The sequence below is a fragment of the Empidonax traillii genome, unplaced genomic scaffold, assembly GCF_003031625.1.
Source record: "Empidonax traillii isolate 1590-97213 ecotype Southwest subspecies unplaced genomic scaffold, ASM303162v1 scaffold774:size298837, whole genome shotgun sequence".
Lineage (NCBI taxonomy): Eukaryota > Metazoa > Chordata > Aves > Passeriformes > Tyrannidae > Empidonax > Empidonax traillii.
Window position 1 is genome coordinate 114,747 of NW_020955967.1, and position 17,602 is coordinate 132,348.

Below are 17,602 nucleotides of genomic sequence, written 5' to 3' on the forward strand. Positions count from 1 at the left end.
GACTTGATCATGGTGTAATGATGCTGATCAGGGATCTGGTACCATGTTTAAAAAGTTGTATATCATAAAACACAAGCAGTTTAGTAGTGGTCACACTCATCCCTGGCACAGGAGCACCTAAAGCCTCGTGAATGCACTATGATTTTGGGCAGGCTGGCACACTGAGCGATGCACTTTGGGACTGTGCTGTAGCTGGAAAGGATGAAGCAAAGTGCTCTGTTGAAAACAGGCCAGTACAAAACCATGAGAGTTTGTCACTGCAAGAAAATGGGTTTTGTTTGTTGGTTGTCTTTTTGTTTTTTTCCAACTGTGTGCTTCTAATTAATCCAACAGCATTTTCAAATAATTTAAGCAAGTGTTATCTTACAGATTTAGAGAAAAGCAAAACATTAACATATATAATTATTAAATAAGTGGGGGAAAAATGAAAAATCACCAGCAATTCAAGATAGTAACACACAAGGTGGCAAAATATTAGACTATTTCTATGCCTCTAAATTCACTCTTTCTATGCCTCTAAATTCACTCATGACTTGAACAGGATGGATTCTCTTCTTTGCAGAACCTTTTCTGACAGCAGCATAGACTTCTTCTGGCTTCTCTCTTTTAATGAGGGGCTTCTTCTCTGGAGCCTTCATTCTCCACATCACAACTGGATGTCGTGGGCCAGTAGGACTCTGAATCTTGATAATCTTTGTGGATGCAATATAGGACATCTTCACTGTCTGCACCACAGCATTCATTAGATTTTTGGCGGCCTGAATGAGCGAAGTGATGCTATCCAGCTGTAATAAGGAAAGGACACATTATCCTGGGAAGTCAGTTTGCTTTTAATCACAACGTCAACAGGAATAAACAAGTTAAAAAATAAGGCTTCCTAATTTTCCCTTGGTGTGTTTGAGCACTACATCCATGTTTCTCTGCTCAGATTTAAAGTGATATACAGAAATCTGTGCAGATGGAATATATAATTGCTTATGTAGATAACGTTCGTAGTTTTCTTGGGTTTTAATGTGAATTCATGGTGCTTGTCTGCAGAGTTTCAGTGCAATTACTACAGGTGGCTAATGAAACCAACTCAAAGAAGAGCTGTGAAAATCTGACCTGTTACTTCCCTTGGTTCAGCACTAGGAAAGGTCTCCAGCTGCTTCCTGTCACATTCCAGGCTCCCATACATGCTTGTGAGCAATGCTGGGATACTACAGAGTGCCTGGCTTTGTCAGGAGCCAAGTCAGCAGCCAAGATCTGTAAGGGTAAGACCAGAATAGCACACAGAAATCACAGTGACTGTGTGGCCTCAACTGTTTAAGGAGTGCCAATCTAAGAGGTAGAATGTAGAATAAACTAATCCCCGTTACTGCTACCACCTTCAGCAGCACACTGTACAGGCCTGCAAGTGGTCCAGCAAAGGTATTTTCAATCAGTACTCATGGAAACAGAAAACAATAACACCAAGGAAGCTTACTATGGTTTGTATGTTAAAAATAGTAGGACTAATCTAATATAACTGGAGAGCCTACAATTAACCTTCTAAACATCCCATTTATTGGAGCATTTGCCTTCTGTAAAAGCACTGAGGCCAGTTCTCTAAATGGCCATGGGTTTAGTGGGCAGTGATCCTGTGCTTTGCCATCCAGTCCAACCCCACGGCCTTTGGTAATACACAGTTTTGCAAACTGAGTCATTAGGAAAGGTTTCAAGGGCTTCTCCCCTTTGCCAGGTGAAATGAATTGAGCAGGTTCTCACCTGGAGTGTGTTATTGTCTGTCTTCATCATTATTGTGTAATACTTAGGAACACGTTGGTTATGTAACACAAATGCAAATAAAGCAGAAATAAAAAATACAGCCAAGTGTCTGGATTTAGATGCAATTTGGAAACATAAGAAAACCCAGTTAATACAACATTTACTGCTCCTCTCTGGAAGTGCCAGCTTCCCCCCCCCAACCCCTTACTACTTCCACCCCACAGTTAAAACAGTTAGAGACCTGGTTGAATGCACACCTATATGTGATGGTGAACTAAAATTATCTCTATGTTCCAAGAAAAGGTGTAACATTTCCCAGATGGCTGCTAAAGTTCATTCCTGGTTGCTGCACATGAGCTCAAAACTTCAGCTGGATTTTTTTTGTGACTTCAGTGTAACTGTGAAACATGGATAATGAAGTGGGATGCTTTCAGGTGAGGGTTACAATTTACTTGGCCTTTCCTCTCCTGTGAAAACTGAACAGTTACCCTTGTTCTGGCATCTAGGGCTCCTTTCACAAAAATGGTTGTAGCTGTGAAACAGCCTACAGCTCCCTCACCCCACCACTGTGACCAATAAAACTGTATTTTTATTCTTAAACTATAATCATATATATCTACTAAAAACAACAAATAAACTTCATGGGTCCCTAATTTTGGTGACATTATAACTGGAAACCAATATGTGGAATGTCAGCCTCACAGTCTGACACAGGCTCTGGGAGCGGACACCTGCCAAGTCCAGCATTTTAAATGCTGAAAGTCCAAAGTCTGACTTCCAAACCCAACTGTACCAATCTGAAGTGGCTGAATTCCACTGCCCCTTGTCATGCCAGAGGAACTGAACCTCTGCCACACTTTTTCAGCTCTACAAAAGATGGATGCCCTGAGATACAAACAGGCTTGCAGATACCTAAACCAAAGATATAAGAAATAGCTCCTGTGTGTCCCCTGCTAGCGGGCAGATGACCTACAGACCACTAAGAATGTTTAAATAAGGGGGGGTGCAGTTTAAAATAGGGTGCTGTAGTTACCATGGAGGTGGGGGGAGGTAGGTGTGTAAGTGGTGTATGTCAGGACAGGCAGCAATCCACAGTAATTTTGCTTTCCTCTTGGCATAGGCAGTGACAGACAGGGAGACTTCAGGCTCTGCAGCATCCTAATGTCCCTCAGCTCTCTGGATGCATCTCATACTTGTTTTCTCAACAGGAAGGCGGCAGAGGTGGTGGGGCTATTAACTGCATTTAATATTTTGGAGAAGCTTTTAGAAGATGTTCTTGGACACGTGCTACAGATTGTAAGAATCAGGCCATTCATTGATTTTTTATTTTTTTTTTGTCTCTAGAGAGCAGTTGTTTTTATACCTCAATGCCAGTAGCATTATAGAATTTGGTGGAAATCTGTTGTTCTTCTGTAAAACTGATGTACTCAAGGACTGTCTTTGCTTGGATGCTTTTATCTCAGATATTCAGCAGGCTCTCCAAGGTCTCATATCCAGGAAAACTGATGAAATGAAACTTGGCATAAATGAAAAACTGAAAAAATATTCATTGAGTGTTTAAGTTCATTTCATTTAGAGAAATGTAGCTGCAAACTCTTCAGTGCACAGCAAGTGGTACAAAAAGTTTCAGTAGAAAAACAAACCCCAAACTTAAAGCTGCTTTCTTTTTTGCCTGACACCACTCTTACTCTTTCCGCATTTTCCACGGAGGTGCAACATTCCAGCCTCCACATTTCACAGGTCTGATTGTATCAGTTAAGAATGATTAAAGGCCTTAGGAAAAACATCCTTTGCCATATCTTTCCTCACCTGTCCTTTTAGTTTCCATTGCAAAAGGAATACAGAATAATTCTAAAACAGTGATTGTACAATCCCACTGGGGTGAAACACAGAAGATATAGATCTGGTCATATTTTTTGGGGGGGGGAAAAACCCCAATCATCCAAGCCGCCACCACCACCAAAAATCCTACTGGCAGTACTCCTGCTGAAATAAACTCCCGCCTCCAGCACTTTTATTCCTCCTCTGCAATGAGTCCTGAATGTAAGTAAGCAAACTCTCCAATGAATAACAAAGCTGAAGAAAAGGGAGTTTAGAGGGGAAAAAAAAAAAAAAAGGAAAAGAATTTTGAAACTTTACTTTCAATTTGTTTGCATGCATTGTATTTTTCTCATTTTTCATAAAATAATTTCATGTCTCAGCAGTAGTAGCAATCCATTACTATAACAAAAGGTTGAACAGTATTATAACTGATAGGGTCAGTTATTTTTAATATTCAGAGTGATTAGAGAATTGTGACCTAGAATTTGAAGAAACTTTTTTACTGTCGAAGTATTTTCTGTTCAGTGCCCTAAGAAATGCTTGCCTTGCCACGTGTCACCAGGAGTCGTTTCTATAGCAGTCAAACATAAAATTTTCCTATTCCCAAAGCACCTAAATAAGCCAGCGTCCCACTCCCATTCTTTGCACAGATTTGCAAATGCTGCCTCTTTGCCATAAAGAAGGGACAGACTTTATTCCTTTCCTCTGGAATAAAGCTGTGAGAGACTGCATAGTACTCACAAAGCGTTCTATATGTACTGTGCCAGTGTCTGCAGCCCCACCTGGGACACCCTGACTGCTCTGCTGTGATCATTCTCATTTTTCTTTACAGGGAACTAAGGTTTTGCTATTTGAGAACAGATTATCAGTTGGCTCTTTACCATCTTCCAAGTTGTATTTGCACTTCAACCAGACTTCTGGTTTTCATACAGGTGGGAGCTAAGAACTGAATGTAAAATACACAGTTCATCTGAAGTCTGAACTTAAAATTGTTTTGGAAACAAGGTCAGTTATTAAAAATTAATCTTAATTAAACCACAAAGTTTCTTAAATACATTCCTAGAAGCAAATCTCCTTTGTTACACTATACTGAGAGACTAAGACTGAATTTTTATTTCTTTGACAGCTCAAACTAACATGAATTCTGCATTTCTGTAAAGAGCAATGAGTGTTTGAGTAGTGCTGCATTTAAGGTAAGGAGTATTTACTACATTGTGCTTTCAATTTTAGTCCTGCATTTTTACTATGCTTTTACTATTTTTTTTGTGAATTATTTTATGGTTCTTTCACTAAGGTTGATACATAAAATAAAATGATTTAATCCCTTAAGATTAAAAGTAGCAGAAAATCCAAACAGGTGAATTATTAAGAGTGAAATCTTGACTGTTGAAGACATCAGAGTTTTTCCTTGTCCTTGGCCAGGATTTGAACACTAGTTACTTGCCTTGTTTTCTGAGCCCTAGTAGTGATAATTTCATTTTAATAAATCATGATGTAACAGTGGCACTCAAAGATGGGTGTTAAAGAAAGCACAGAAAAAAGCTAGAAGCACTTCATTACCTACCACATTTCTTCATACAACCTCATTAAACATACAACTTCATAGATTTCAATCCCAGTACAGGTTGTATAGAAAATAAGCCAAAGGGAGACTTGCCATCATGAGTCTTTTTACCTGGAAACTGTTCACCTCTGCTGTGCCATGTTCTCCCTTAGGATATTGGAGATATTTCATCCCCATTCATGGAACTGGCCTCAGGAAATCTGCTTCACCTTTTGGGTTGTTTATTTTCAATGACCTGAGTTTTCCTAAAAATGTGGCTATCCAGTTGGTTATCTATGTCTGTCTGTTCATCCAATAATTGCATTTTATACCTCAAGAGTTCCTGGGGTTTGATCTGTGTTTTAGCCATTTTTCAGGTGGGGAAATTGAATCTAATGAACTAAATAACCAACCACGACCAGAATCTGCTTCAGGCTAAGTACGATTCAAAGAACTGAAACTGAGTCCTATAATTAGACCAGGCCTGTACCCAAGTTAAATGATAAACAACTTACATTAAGGACTGTAAAACTGTTCCTCTGCAACACCATAATGGAGCAGATGCTTAGCCAGGCTGTTATCTTGGTCCCTCCAAAGTGCTCACTTCCGGGGAGGTTTTAAAAAAAAGGAATCTAATTTTTTTTTAAAAAAACAGGTCTCAGGAAAAATCCTTTATAAAGGATAATATGAATTCTTTCCTTGTTGTGTATGAATAAATAGAGTGCTTGTTGCAATCATCTTTTACATGCACCGAGGCTAAGAACTATAAAACACATCCTGATTTTGCTATTTACCAAAGTAATTATTATTAGGAAAAGTTAACTGGCTTGTAGTGTACATCACCAGCAATACTTCCTACTGCTTTGAATTAGTTCTTCTCAGTAGATGCACTTTGGGAAGCAATAGTAACTGAGATACCTCTAATAGACAGGAAAATCTATCCCTTGCTTTGCTTCCAATGGCCAGGAGTTCTATAAACACACGCCTGCCAGCACACACTCGGCAAAAGCAAAGAAAGCTGTAGAGTTATTACATTAAAAAAAAAAACAAAAAAAAAACCAAAAAACAAACAAACAAAAAAAAATAAAATAAAAAAAGCACAAAAACAAAAAAAAAAACCCACACATTTCTGTTACCTCTCAGTAGAAGAAAATTTTAATATATCAGCTCTTGGGGACTAACATCAGCTTTTAGAAAATGGATGAGTTAGTATTTTCAGAGCTAAAAATCAAAATATGAAGTGATTTTCAGCATGGTGTAAGGCCCTACTAGTAACTTCCCACCATCCTTTCAAACAAACTGAACTACAAGTTCCCAATGACATGGAGAAATACCAGCCAAGAGAAACCAACTGGCTGAATATGGAGCAGTGGACGTTCTCCTGATGCACAGAGGCATCAGCTTTGCCAGGACAGCTGCTGCGGACCTAAAGCAAGGTAAAAGGGATGTTTTTTCACTGAAGGTCACACAGCAGTGAAAGCAGGGCAGCGGTATTGAAGGTGGTGGAACAAACCATCCACCTGTAGTAAATCCAGTTGGCTGTGACAGCAGTCCCCATTTCAGCCGGACTGCCAGCTTGCTGCTTAATCCTTTTTTCCCCCTCTTCAGTCCTACAAGGGCAGCAGCTGGGAAGCTGTTCTGCCCATCTTGACTTCTCTTTTAGGGAGAAAAATAACACCCAGAAACCCTAAGAGGAACAGAAATGCACTGCTCCCATCTCCCTTGCCAAAGGAGCAGCTCTTCAGGAGTTGAGCAGTGCCAGCTCTTCTCCAGCAGCAGCTGAAACCCTCCAAGTGTAGCAAAGGCATGGAACCACTTGCCAGCTGCCACAGCGGTCACACGTTAGCCAAGACATCACTTTCCTGGGGGTATGGATATCCAAGGACTGGGATTGCATCAGCCAAAGGCCTGGTGGCTGACACCCTACCTTGTATTTTGCTACCTGCTACCTTTTATATATATCTCTGTGTTTTCACCTGCGGCACAGCCTTCAAAGCTGAAACCCATTTACAGCAATGTCATGCAGGGAACTTTTGATTTAACGACCATGGGAACTCAGTGGTAACTCAGGAAGTGGAGTAGACATTTAAATCTATCCTTGAGGCATGAAGTTGGAAGTATTAAAGCACCTACATTTGGCACAAAAGCTGACTTACTGTTTAATGTAAAGCCTGGCTCTTGAGATACCAGGAGGAAGAGCTGAAGATAAATGAGACATTTGCAGGAAAACCAGAGGGACACAGCCTGCAGTGCACAGGTAAGGCTGGCTAATCTGAGTGGGCTTTTCTGTGCCAGCTAGCAAATGTAACTCTGTAACTGGATACTGTAACTCTTGAGAACTCTCTCTTCCACACATTTCCTTTTTAAGGTCAAAAAAGCTTGAAAAATATAATATACAGAAAGATAATGACTATAAATAGCACAAAACAGAATTCCCTTGGCAGAAGTCAAGGAGCATGATGTTAATATGCAAGGATCTGTTAATTTTCTGCTCTGTGATATAATTCTCTTTACTTAAAAGTATAGTTGAGGAAAATGAAAAAAGCAAACTGGCAAGGTAAGGTGCAAGCCTATCACTGTGTAGTACTTGTGAATGAATTATCAGCTTATCTATATAAATGAATGCAATTATTGTCAATCTGCATACTGCAAACATTACCCCATTATTTTGTGCCTGAAGAGGCACAAATTTAATTAATAGAAGGAAGTGTCTGTTTCCTGTTTAATCACTCCTAATGAAGATGCAGTGAACCTTCACCATTCTTTCTTGTGTAGCTCACAAACAGGAAATGCAAGCTGTACTACTGAAAAATGTAAGTATTTTATGAGAGCATGAAAGACTAAACACTGACCAAGGAATTACTAATAAGTGATAATAACAAAATTTCAGTGAATGGAGAATTAGAAGCTAATGAACCACATCTCCTCTTCTCTTTTTCTGTGCATGACCCTTTATAACCTCCATAACTCGGGCTCTGACTAGAATGAAGGTACTGGAGCTTGGGGAAGGAGAGTGAGAAAGGTGGACTACAAGATTATATGACCAGAGGTAAAAAAACCACTAAATGAGGAGAGAATTCCTAGTTCCCTCCTAAAAGAGAACTTTTAGTTAGGAGAACTATCAGCTGGATACTCCCCAAAGCATCCCAACCGCTCCAGGCAAACTGGCCTGTTTAACCTATGCTAATGATATGGCAGGGGTATTAATTGTGGGTAAGAAACCCTCCAGGGGAAGTTGTTAGAGGAGTGTTACAGGGAAGACAAGGTTACCAAGGACACAACTGAAAAGCAGCTGAAGAACATAATGTGGTACCAAGAATTAATGACTATGACCTGTGTTTATGGATTTCAACATACTTTTTTCATATTCATAATGTTTGCTCTTTGTTGTCATGGAGTAAGTCCCAAACTGAGCTGTGCTGGCAGTCAGCAGTACCTCCCCCACTACAGTGCTGATATAGGTGAGAATACAGAGATACAGGTGCCCTTATACCCTGGCACTGGTGACCACTGTTATATGGTCCTATACAATGTTCATCTGTAACGCCATTTATATCTACTTTACTTGTTCTGCCATAGCATCACCCAGAAGAAGATACTGGTAAGACAGATGATGTGACTTAACTCTTATTTCAAGCAGATAGATCTACAAGTAGGTGATAATGTATCCTCTGCTCTTCATCCCTCTATTCTTTCCTCTGACTTGGTCTTCAGGCTTCAACAGAGGGTGGTCGAGTTTTGTTGCTTTGTTTTGTTTTCTTAAATGAACTGCTACTCTTACTGTGAGAAGCTTTAAATTCCCTGAGGCTGATTTAACTTCAAAATCCGTGTGTACAGCTCTTACAGTTGGAGGAAGAGAAGTGTGAGGTGAATGTAAGTGTCATCTTACATTCTTATGCATTTTTATGTGTGGATTCCATCAACTTAAGCATTCCCACTTTGTACGTTAATGTTGACCTGCCAGTGTAGACACTGATATGAACCATCTGACTGTAGAAATCTGTAATTTCTCACAGGAGAGGAGCTTTCCCCCTCAGCTCTTCTGATTGCATACACCTGTCACAGCTCCTGAAGGGAACTGTGAGGAGCCAACAACAGATAGACGAGGGATGGCCAAGGATCACGGAGTTCATTCTTTTCATTCATGTACATGGGTGCAGGAGAGAGACATGGCAGGGAAACAGTAAAAGCAAAAAATGGAGTAACCTGTAAGGATGATTAGTTCCTAATGCTCTTTCTAGTAGATTTTTTTCCTGTAGAAGATCTTCATTATTCAGAGGACGGATACAGTTGTAGATACTGAAAACTCACAAATTTTTCACTTAACAACACAACAAAAACTTTACTATCTGCAAGGGCATGCCCCCTTTTTTTCTTAATCATGCCTGATGTCTCTTTTTCTGGATCCCATTTTTAATTAGCACAAACAGATAACTGAGGAAAGATCAGGACTGGGGAGAATACAATCTTATTCAGCTGCAGTTCTGACTTATATATTTTCCAATAGATTTTTTTCCTTATCTTCTGGTTGGTGGGGCCTGGAGGAAAGGGGAGAACCGATGCTTTTTCACACAGAGCTTTTTTCAAGGCTAATCTGCTAGCACGATCCAATTCTAAAGCCCCCACATGGACTTCCAAAGCTGGAACTTGCTCCAGCTTTTAAGAAAAGCAATTCAATAATCAGCAATTTTATATCAGTGGTGAATTTTTCTCCCTCTCTTCTATGTATTTATGTATTACGATACAACATAAATTCCTATATTCTCCTAAAATAGAAGCAAGTCAAAGATAAATATTTAATTTACATATAGATTAGGACAAGCCTTAGTGAAGGCCATTACTGTTTGGTGGGGTTGCATTTTCACATAACAAGGGACAGCCGAATCAATCATGAATGCCCTCCCTGTCCCAACATAGACCAGGGAGACTTTCAATTTTATAACCCCTGACACGAACCAGGTATGTCTCCACTGACTTTAAAAGGCTTTGGCTGAGGGTACAGACCTCTTAGAGCACTGGTTGGCAGTTCATCTCTTATAGGCCCAACCAGATCACCCACATTAAAAAAAAAAAAAAATACAGTCACTGGTGGGGCATTTTCCAAGACTGCTTTAGCAGCTCACCTTGATTTCACAAAATAGTCTGAATCACAGGATCACAGAATCATTTAGGTAGGAAAAGACCTTTAAGATCATGGAGTCCAACCACATTTATGTACCTATGTAACATTTAACTTCATGGCAGTATAATGCACTTAAAGAGAACTTAAAGGAAAAATGCTGCTGTTGTTAATGCAGTTTCTGCTGATGTCTGATTCACCTCAGACAGCAAAATCCATCTTTTCAATTAACAAGAAAACGGCTACAATGTACACAAATGTAGTGAACCATGTCATCAAAGTGCCAGGAGGGATGGAAGCTGAATAACCCTCCTCCTTGTTCCCCAGAATACACGGGCTTTTTGCACCAATTATATGTGAATTTGAAGTCCCAGTTAGGATTTTAAACACAGCACACGGTCAGGAAGAAAGCAAAGACCTTCCAGAGGAGCCAAACCTGGAATGTGGGCTATGCTGTAACAGAAGAGACTCACAGTGGGGTTTGGCTTGTTCCTCTCACAGGTTCCAGAGCCTTTGGAGCATCTCTCATGCTTCTTTATGACAGTGGGAGGTGACCTCTCAGCCCTCAGCAACGGGAAACCATCAATAAAGGCTCAAAATAGGAAACACCTTCAAAAAATTTAGGGGAAAAAAATAGTCTTTGCTGATCTTATCAAAGGAAAACCATTTGAGACTCCAAGCCTGTTCTTAATTTCCACTGACTCCAAACTAAGCACTTCTTGAAATGTTTTGTTGAATTGGGACTGAGTTAAGCATCTGTTTGACCAAGCAATTGCTTCCTTTAAGTTTCTGGATGTTCTCATCCTCCTTCCTTGAAGCAGGATTAAGACCTACAGTCATCCCTCTGGGATTATCAACAAAGTTAAATTTAATTTTTCATATTTAGAACTGGGGTTTTTTGCACCAGGATTATGTACTTCCCACTGTTGACATATGTGTGATACAATAAGGAAGGTAAAGAAAACAATGTATTATTACAAGTGGGAGGAAGAAAGAGCAAGGACCAAGCTAGGCTTCCAAAATTTCCAATCAGATATGCTCAGCCATGGAAGCAGAACCAGGAAAATTATAGATTGTACATATGCAGTACGTATGCAGATTTTTGCGTATCAGGGACCTATGGAATCCAAATTTGCCAAAGTAGTGGACAATTCCAAGCAGATACACATTGTTATGTGCATGAAGTTGTATCTTTTAACTAGTTTTCTAGGTGAATAAAGTTTATCTACTTGTGTTGTGTATTTGTTCACTTGTCAGTCGTCTAGTAACTTTTTAACTAGCTGATGTCCAATTTCCAGGTGCAGAGACACAAGAATGCCATAGACAAATAATCAATCTCTACCAGATCACAGAATAGGAGACATAGATAAAAAAATAAAGTTTATGTGCAAGTGTGGAAGGACTGAGGGTCTGAAATAAGGCACAGAGGGATATATGGATTTCTGGTGGGTGGGACCATTGGGGATCAGTTAAAGGCACCACTGGGAAGTTCAGGCCATTGACAGCAGAAGTCCCATGCACAGAGGGCATGAATCTGTGTAATTTGGCTTTACTATAACCCACACTGCTCACAGAGTTGCTTGTGAAAAGGAACAGATAGTGAAGATAAACTTCATTAATGTACAACTCAAGTGAAAATAAATATTTGCTTCAGAAGTTATACACTCAATTCAAAATTACTTACCTGTACGTTACAGTGGTTTAGATGTGGTCTCTAAATAGCCAGAAAAAATATCCACCAAAAATCAGTGTTTCAAATCTCACATCAGCAACAAAGGCTGATAAGGTTATAAATAATAATGCAATAATAGTTTTAGTGGAAATATATATATGTATATATATATATATATGTTCCAGTTGATGTGAATGTCAGGTTCTCTTAAACAGCCAAGTATTTAAATGCTAAGAATGGGATGTGAGAAAGTTTTCTTACCTGTTTTTGGTACCATTTAGCAGTTTATATCTTGAAATCATAATCCTGCATGCTGCAGGTAATCACACAATCAAAAACATGTGAAGGAGAAGTCATTTTATTGATGTCCGTGATCAGATCTGAGCTGACGACAAGTGCAAAAAAGTTCCACAAAATCATAAACAATATATTTTCCATGGCTAATGATACTTGGCTGTAATGGAGCTAATGACTCTTAAATTAATGCAAAATAAGGAAAATCACTCAAGAATCAGATCACCTTGCTCTTAATTGTCTTTATTTCTGTAGACATGTAGAATGTCCTTCATAATTTCCTTCTGACCTGGAAGTACATCTCTGGGGACTTCTTCCTATGTTCAGACACACCTATATGCATATTCCATGTGTGTAAGTAAATGAACCACCCTCTTAAAGTGGGTTACAGTATTTAAAACCAGACTACTTTAGAATAGCAGTGATAATCCATAATATGTTTTAAGAATTAAAAAACCCACAAACCAACCAAAAAAACCCAAAACCCTCTCTGTGTTTAGTGGATGTAAAAAACAGGAAATAAAATGAGATTTGGGGTGACATTGGAACGTCCCTTGTGGGTCCCTTCCAACTCAGCATATTCTGTGATTCTGTGATCTTGAAAGTACAGGAAAGCCCAACTGAAATGCAACATTTATGTCAATTAACAGAGTAATTTATACCATTTTTCTACTTACAGCAGACATGAAAAGCTCTCCACCGAGATTCTGGATTTCTGCTTTAACTTGACTGCAGATTTTGAGCTGGTGAGAATACAGCTTGATCTGTTCTAGGTAAGCCAATAAATCCTGTTTGCATGACTGGTCTGGACACTGAAAAGAACAATAAGTAAAGCATTTCAGCTATTGCTGATTGTCGTGGTTTTGCTTTGGGTCAATTTGCTTTCCACCCCCCCACACAATTACTACTAGTTGAGAGAAGGTTTTTTGCAGACAAAAGAGAGACAGGATTTGGGGAAAATAGTATAACATTTATTACTAGTAAAACAAAAACTACTAATAAATTAAAAACTAAAGAACTATATCTACCACAATTCCTACTCAACTTGAAGTGCTATATATTTACAGAAATACTTCTTCCCTTTTTATACTAGTCCAAGGAGAAGAAGTAGTCTTATTCTCTATTTATGGAGTTCCAGCTCTCTTTCTCTCTAGTAATAAATCTTCAGTAGCAGCAGTATTCTTGTTGCAGCTGGAACTTTTTTTTCTCTCTCGTTCTGTGTTGGCTTCCAGGGCTGGGCTTACTCCCCTCCTGGGCTAAGACCGAAGGCTGGAGGTTACTCAGGTCCCGAAGGGTCTTCCTTCCATAGGCTTGAAGGGGACACTTGCTTACTGTGGATCTTCTTCCACAGGGTTACAGAGGATAATGGCTTAAGAGTTCACCCCTGTTTCCCTATGGAGGTCCCTCCCCATGGGAGAATAGTCCTTGATAGACTTCTCGGCATGGGTCTAGCACGGATCCACACACACACGGATCCCAACATCTCACATGGGCCGTCTCGCTCCAGCATGAGATTTCTCAGGGTCACAAAATCTTCAACAGCAGTATGGATTCACACACACACGGATCCCAGTATCCCACCTGAGTTGTCACTGCTCCAGCACAGGTTTCCCTCAGGGTCACAAATCTTCATCAGGACTCTGCCTCACTTCAGTCTTTCTCATGAAGTCTCGGTTCTCTTTGGTGTATCCACAGACTCCTCTATCAGCCGCATGGGGGGATCTCCTTACTCCAACCAACTTTTATAAGTAGCAGGGTTTACTTTTCAGTCTTTTCCCTGCTGAAGAGAGAGAGAACAAAAGGGGGAAGAAGCAGCTCTCCCCCCTTCAAACTTTTCGTCTCTCTCCTCCGGCTGCTAGTTTTGACCTTGGAGGTCCCTTATCTTTTCGCTGGAATTCTTCCACAGCGGTTTCTGTCCAAGCAGTTCATCTTTTAAACTTTTTCTTTTCATTCTCTTACAAGAGAGAAGGGAGGACTTCAGTGCTGCACCTGCTCCCCCCACCCCGGCCCAAGCCGGGGGAGGAGGGAGTCTGGCCCTGCTCGGGCCCGCTACTCCTCTCCCCTACATGGCTGCTGCTCTTAATTTTAACTGCGCCAACAACCTTCTCTTCCGTTTTCTTGAAGATGTAATTAGCAAAGGCGTCACTGGACTTTTGATTGGCCTTTTTGTCCGGAAATTACCTGGAAAAAACCATCCTCAGCCCCAGGGATGGGCTGGTGAGCAAAACCACGACACTGATTCAAACATGTCTCAGGAATCATTTCAATACTTCACTGGGGAGTATTCAAATTGTACATTAATTTAGCCTTGTCTTTCACTGCAGCTGTATCAGGCTGCATAGTTCAATCCTGTTGTGAAGGTTTTTAATGTAATAATTGGAAGATCAGAATAATCCTAAAATTCCTCATATTCACTTTTTAACACTGCTGCACTTGCCTTAGCAATATTTCAAAACACATTCTTTACTGTATGGAATAATTAATTTTCCTTCAACTCTGTAGCGGTTATGATTTCTATTTAAGAAAATACCTACACCAACAGTGATGTGGGGAGTATAAACATGGATTTTGTGGGCAAATGTAAACACACATGCAGAGACATTTACATGTCAGGGGTGGACCAGAAGAGGCCTACAGAGAGTGGAGAGAGATGCAAAAGAGCTGCAAGGAAGGCTCAGAAGAAAAGATCTATCTAGAAGACTTCTAGCAACTGCAGCTGCGCAGAACTGCTTGGGACCCAGCTACAAGGCCGCAGCCTTGCAGCCTCAGCAGATTCCCCTGTCTGTGCACCCAGGCCACTCCTTCCATTCTTCCCTAGCTCTCCCTTACCCCTGAGTGACCAGACATATTCCCTGCAGCCTATCTCCCCAAGTCCCCTTATCACTGAACCTCAGGATTTGATGTTTCCTAGCAGAAACTCTCCTCTATTCCCGAAACTTCTGTATTCCCCTGTATATAAACTGTCATCTTGTTTTAATAAATGCCATTTTGTGGGTCACATCTCATGTGTCCTATTTCCCATACAAAATGTGCCACTGGGTCTGCTGCGGGACAAACCCCCATCCACGATATTTACATATTATGCTTTATCTTGTAATATGAACTATGGGGTTTTTTTTTGTTCCATCCAGAGTGAATTTAACTTAATTCACAGATCATCTGTATCAGTGCGAACAGGAAAATAAGGTCTTACAGAAAACTCATTGATTTCAATACTTTTAACAATACAGATATATTTTTTAATATTATTTTTTAAAATAAAAATAGGGTCTTTCCAACCTCATTTTTGTGAACTGCCAAAATTCAATGAGTACTTGGAGAGGAATATTGCTCTGAGGTACCAGGCCAGACACCAAAGGCCATGTATGTGTTTGTTCTGAAGCTGCTTTTCACTGCTCTAGTAGAATAAAGGGATCTTCAGGGGAATGGTGAGTCTCTGTTGTGATACCACACCTGTAAAAAGTAAGTGTGATAAATAAACAATGGATTCCTACAGTTTCTCAGAGATGTGTTTTTAGCCTGTGTACTTACATCAAAAATATGATCACTTTCTTCTGACAGGAAACTGTGTTCAGCTTTGCATATTAAAAAAGCAAATATACATTCCCACGAACTGCACTGTCAATGATCAGTCAACGATCTCTGTTTCTATATTTATGGTTTTATTTAAACTTTTGATCTTATGGAATTGTGGTCAATCGATTGAAATCCAAAACCTGCCAGAAGTCAGGAAAAGCACTGATTCTACTTAATTCATGAAATGTTTTTTTACTTGTGTTGCTGAAGAAATCTGGTACGTGTTTAAAGGGGTGGTATGACAATTTTATCTTCCTGGCTCTGCAATGTTTGGTTAAGCAAAAAAGGTCATGTTTTAGACTTAGGAAAAGGTAAGAGTAAGTGTGGAAGGCCAGAGTGAACAATTTAATATTAATTAATATGACTTGGATATCAGTCCTTACCGTGTGTTCTGCTACATCTCTTACTAAAATGTTTTCTGTGCTTTGGCACAAAACAAAACTAGCTTTGTTTTTTGTTTTTAGAACAAAACCAGAAGTCTTTCTTGACATCTCTTGCTGTATGTGATGTTTTCAAAGTGTTACCATGTATACTAAAATATGTCTTTCTTTCTTCCTTAGCACTGCTTTAAATAACTGTCCAAATCAATGTTTAAATACTGGTATCTCACTGACTGCTTAGAAAATACTCCTTGTGTTTTTTATTTTAATTAATGAAAATTTATACTTCCAGTCAAATACAACTGTAATACCCTTAAGAGTCAGAACTAATTATATCAACATGAGGTATATTCCTGCAAAGAGATTCCTTCTCCTTCCATTTTTCTTTCCTTAATAACACTGTGACTTTGTCCCCTCAGCCAGAAAACCTCAAGAGAAAGGTATATAGGGTGGTAATACGCCAATATAATGTCTCATGCACTTAAAAAAGTGACAGTGTCAGTTAGAGAAGTGCAGTGAAAAGAATAATTATCATGGCTGGGCTTCATGAATGAAGATTTGAGAAGGGCTCTACCCACGCTTGCTACAAGCCTGCTGATGGCTAAAAAGGCCAATGTGAGACAGACAAGTCTGGTTGCAGAAGGCACAGCATAAAGACTCCCCAGGTGATATCGATGAGACACGATTCTTTCTGCATTGTCTTTTCTCCTCGAGAGTGATCCTGCAGGTGTTCTCAAAAGAAGCAGCAGCGTTATAGATGGTGTGTCTCCAGGTCTCCCAATTGGAGGCCGGGGTAGACCAGTGGTGGTGATCAATATGGCCAAGGCTGAGGGATTGTTTCAGGCAGCCCTTGTATCTCCTCTTCGGGACACCTCTCTTGTGGCAGCCAGCGGCAAGTTCCCCATAGAGCACAATCCTAGGGAGGCGGTGATCCTGCATCGTGAAGACGTGCCCTGCCCAACGCAGCTGAGTTCTCAGCAGCAGGGCCTCAATGCTCGTGACTGCTGCCTGTTCAAGGACAGACGTGTTGGTCACATAATCCGTCCAGTGGATGTTTAGGATTGTACAGAGGCAGCGCTGATGGAAGCGTTCTAAGAGATGCAAGTGGTGGCGGTAAATGACCCATGATCCAGACCCATATAAAAGAGTCAACAGTACAATGGCTCTGTAAATGCTGATCTTTGTGCTTTTCTTCAGGTATTTGTTTTGCCACACTCTTTTATGGAGTTTACCAAAAGCTCTGTATGTCTTTGCTAACCTGTTGTCTATTTCTTCATCAATCTTACTGTCTGAGGAGATGATGCTTCCCAGGTAATTAAACTGCTGGACTGATTTGAGCTCTGTTTCACCAATGGTGATATGGGGACGATGGGAGACTTCCTGAGGAGCAGGCTGATAGAAAACTTCTGTTTTCTTCAAACTGACTTCCAGCCCAAAAAGCTCAGCAGCCT

General features: G+C 40.1%; 1 protein-coding gene across 1 annotated transcript in view; it reads right to left on the reverse strand.

Annotated features, from left to right (window-relative positions):
- Positions 1 to 304: 304 nt before the first annotated feature.
- The window catches only part of LOC114066560 (catenin alpha-3-like), a 173,674-nt gene continuing 156,376 nt past the window's right edge, over positions 305 to 17,602 (reverse strand). Inside the window, exons 8-9 of the mRNA XM_027901339.1 lie at positions 12,873 to 13,007; positions 305 to 785 (exon numbers count right to left, since the gene is read on the reverse strand). Of these exons, the coding sequence (XP_027757140.1) occupies positions 486 to 785; positions 12,873 to 13,007 (435 nt within the window). The 3' untranslated portion in view covers positions 305 to 485. The remainder of the gene's footprint in view (positions 786 to 12,872; positions 13,008 to 17,602) is intronic.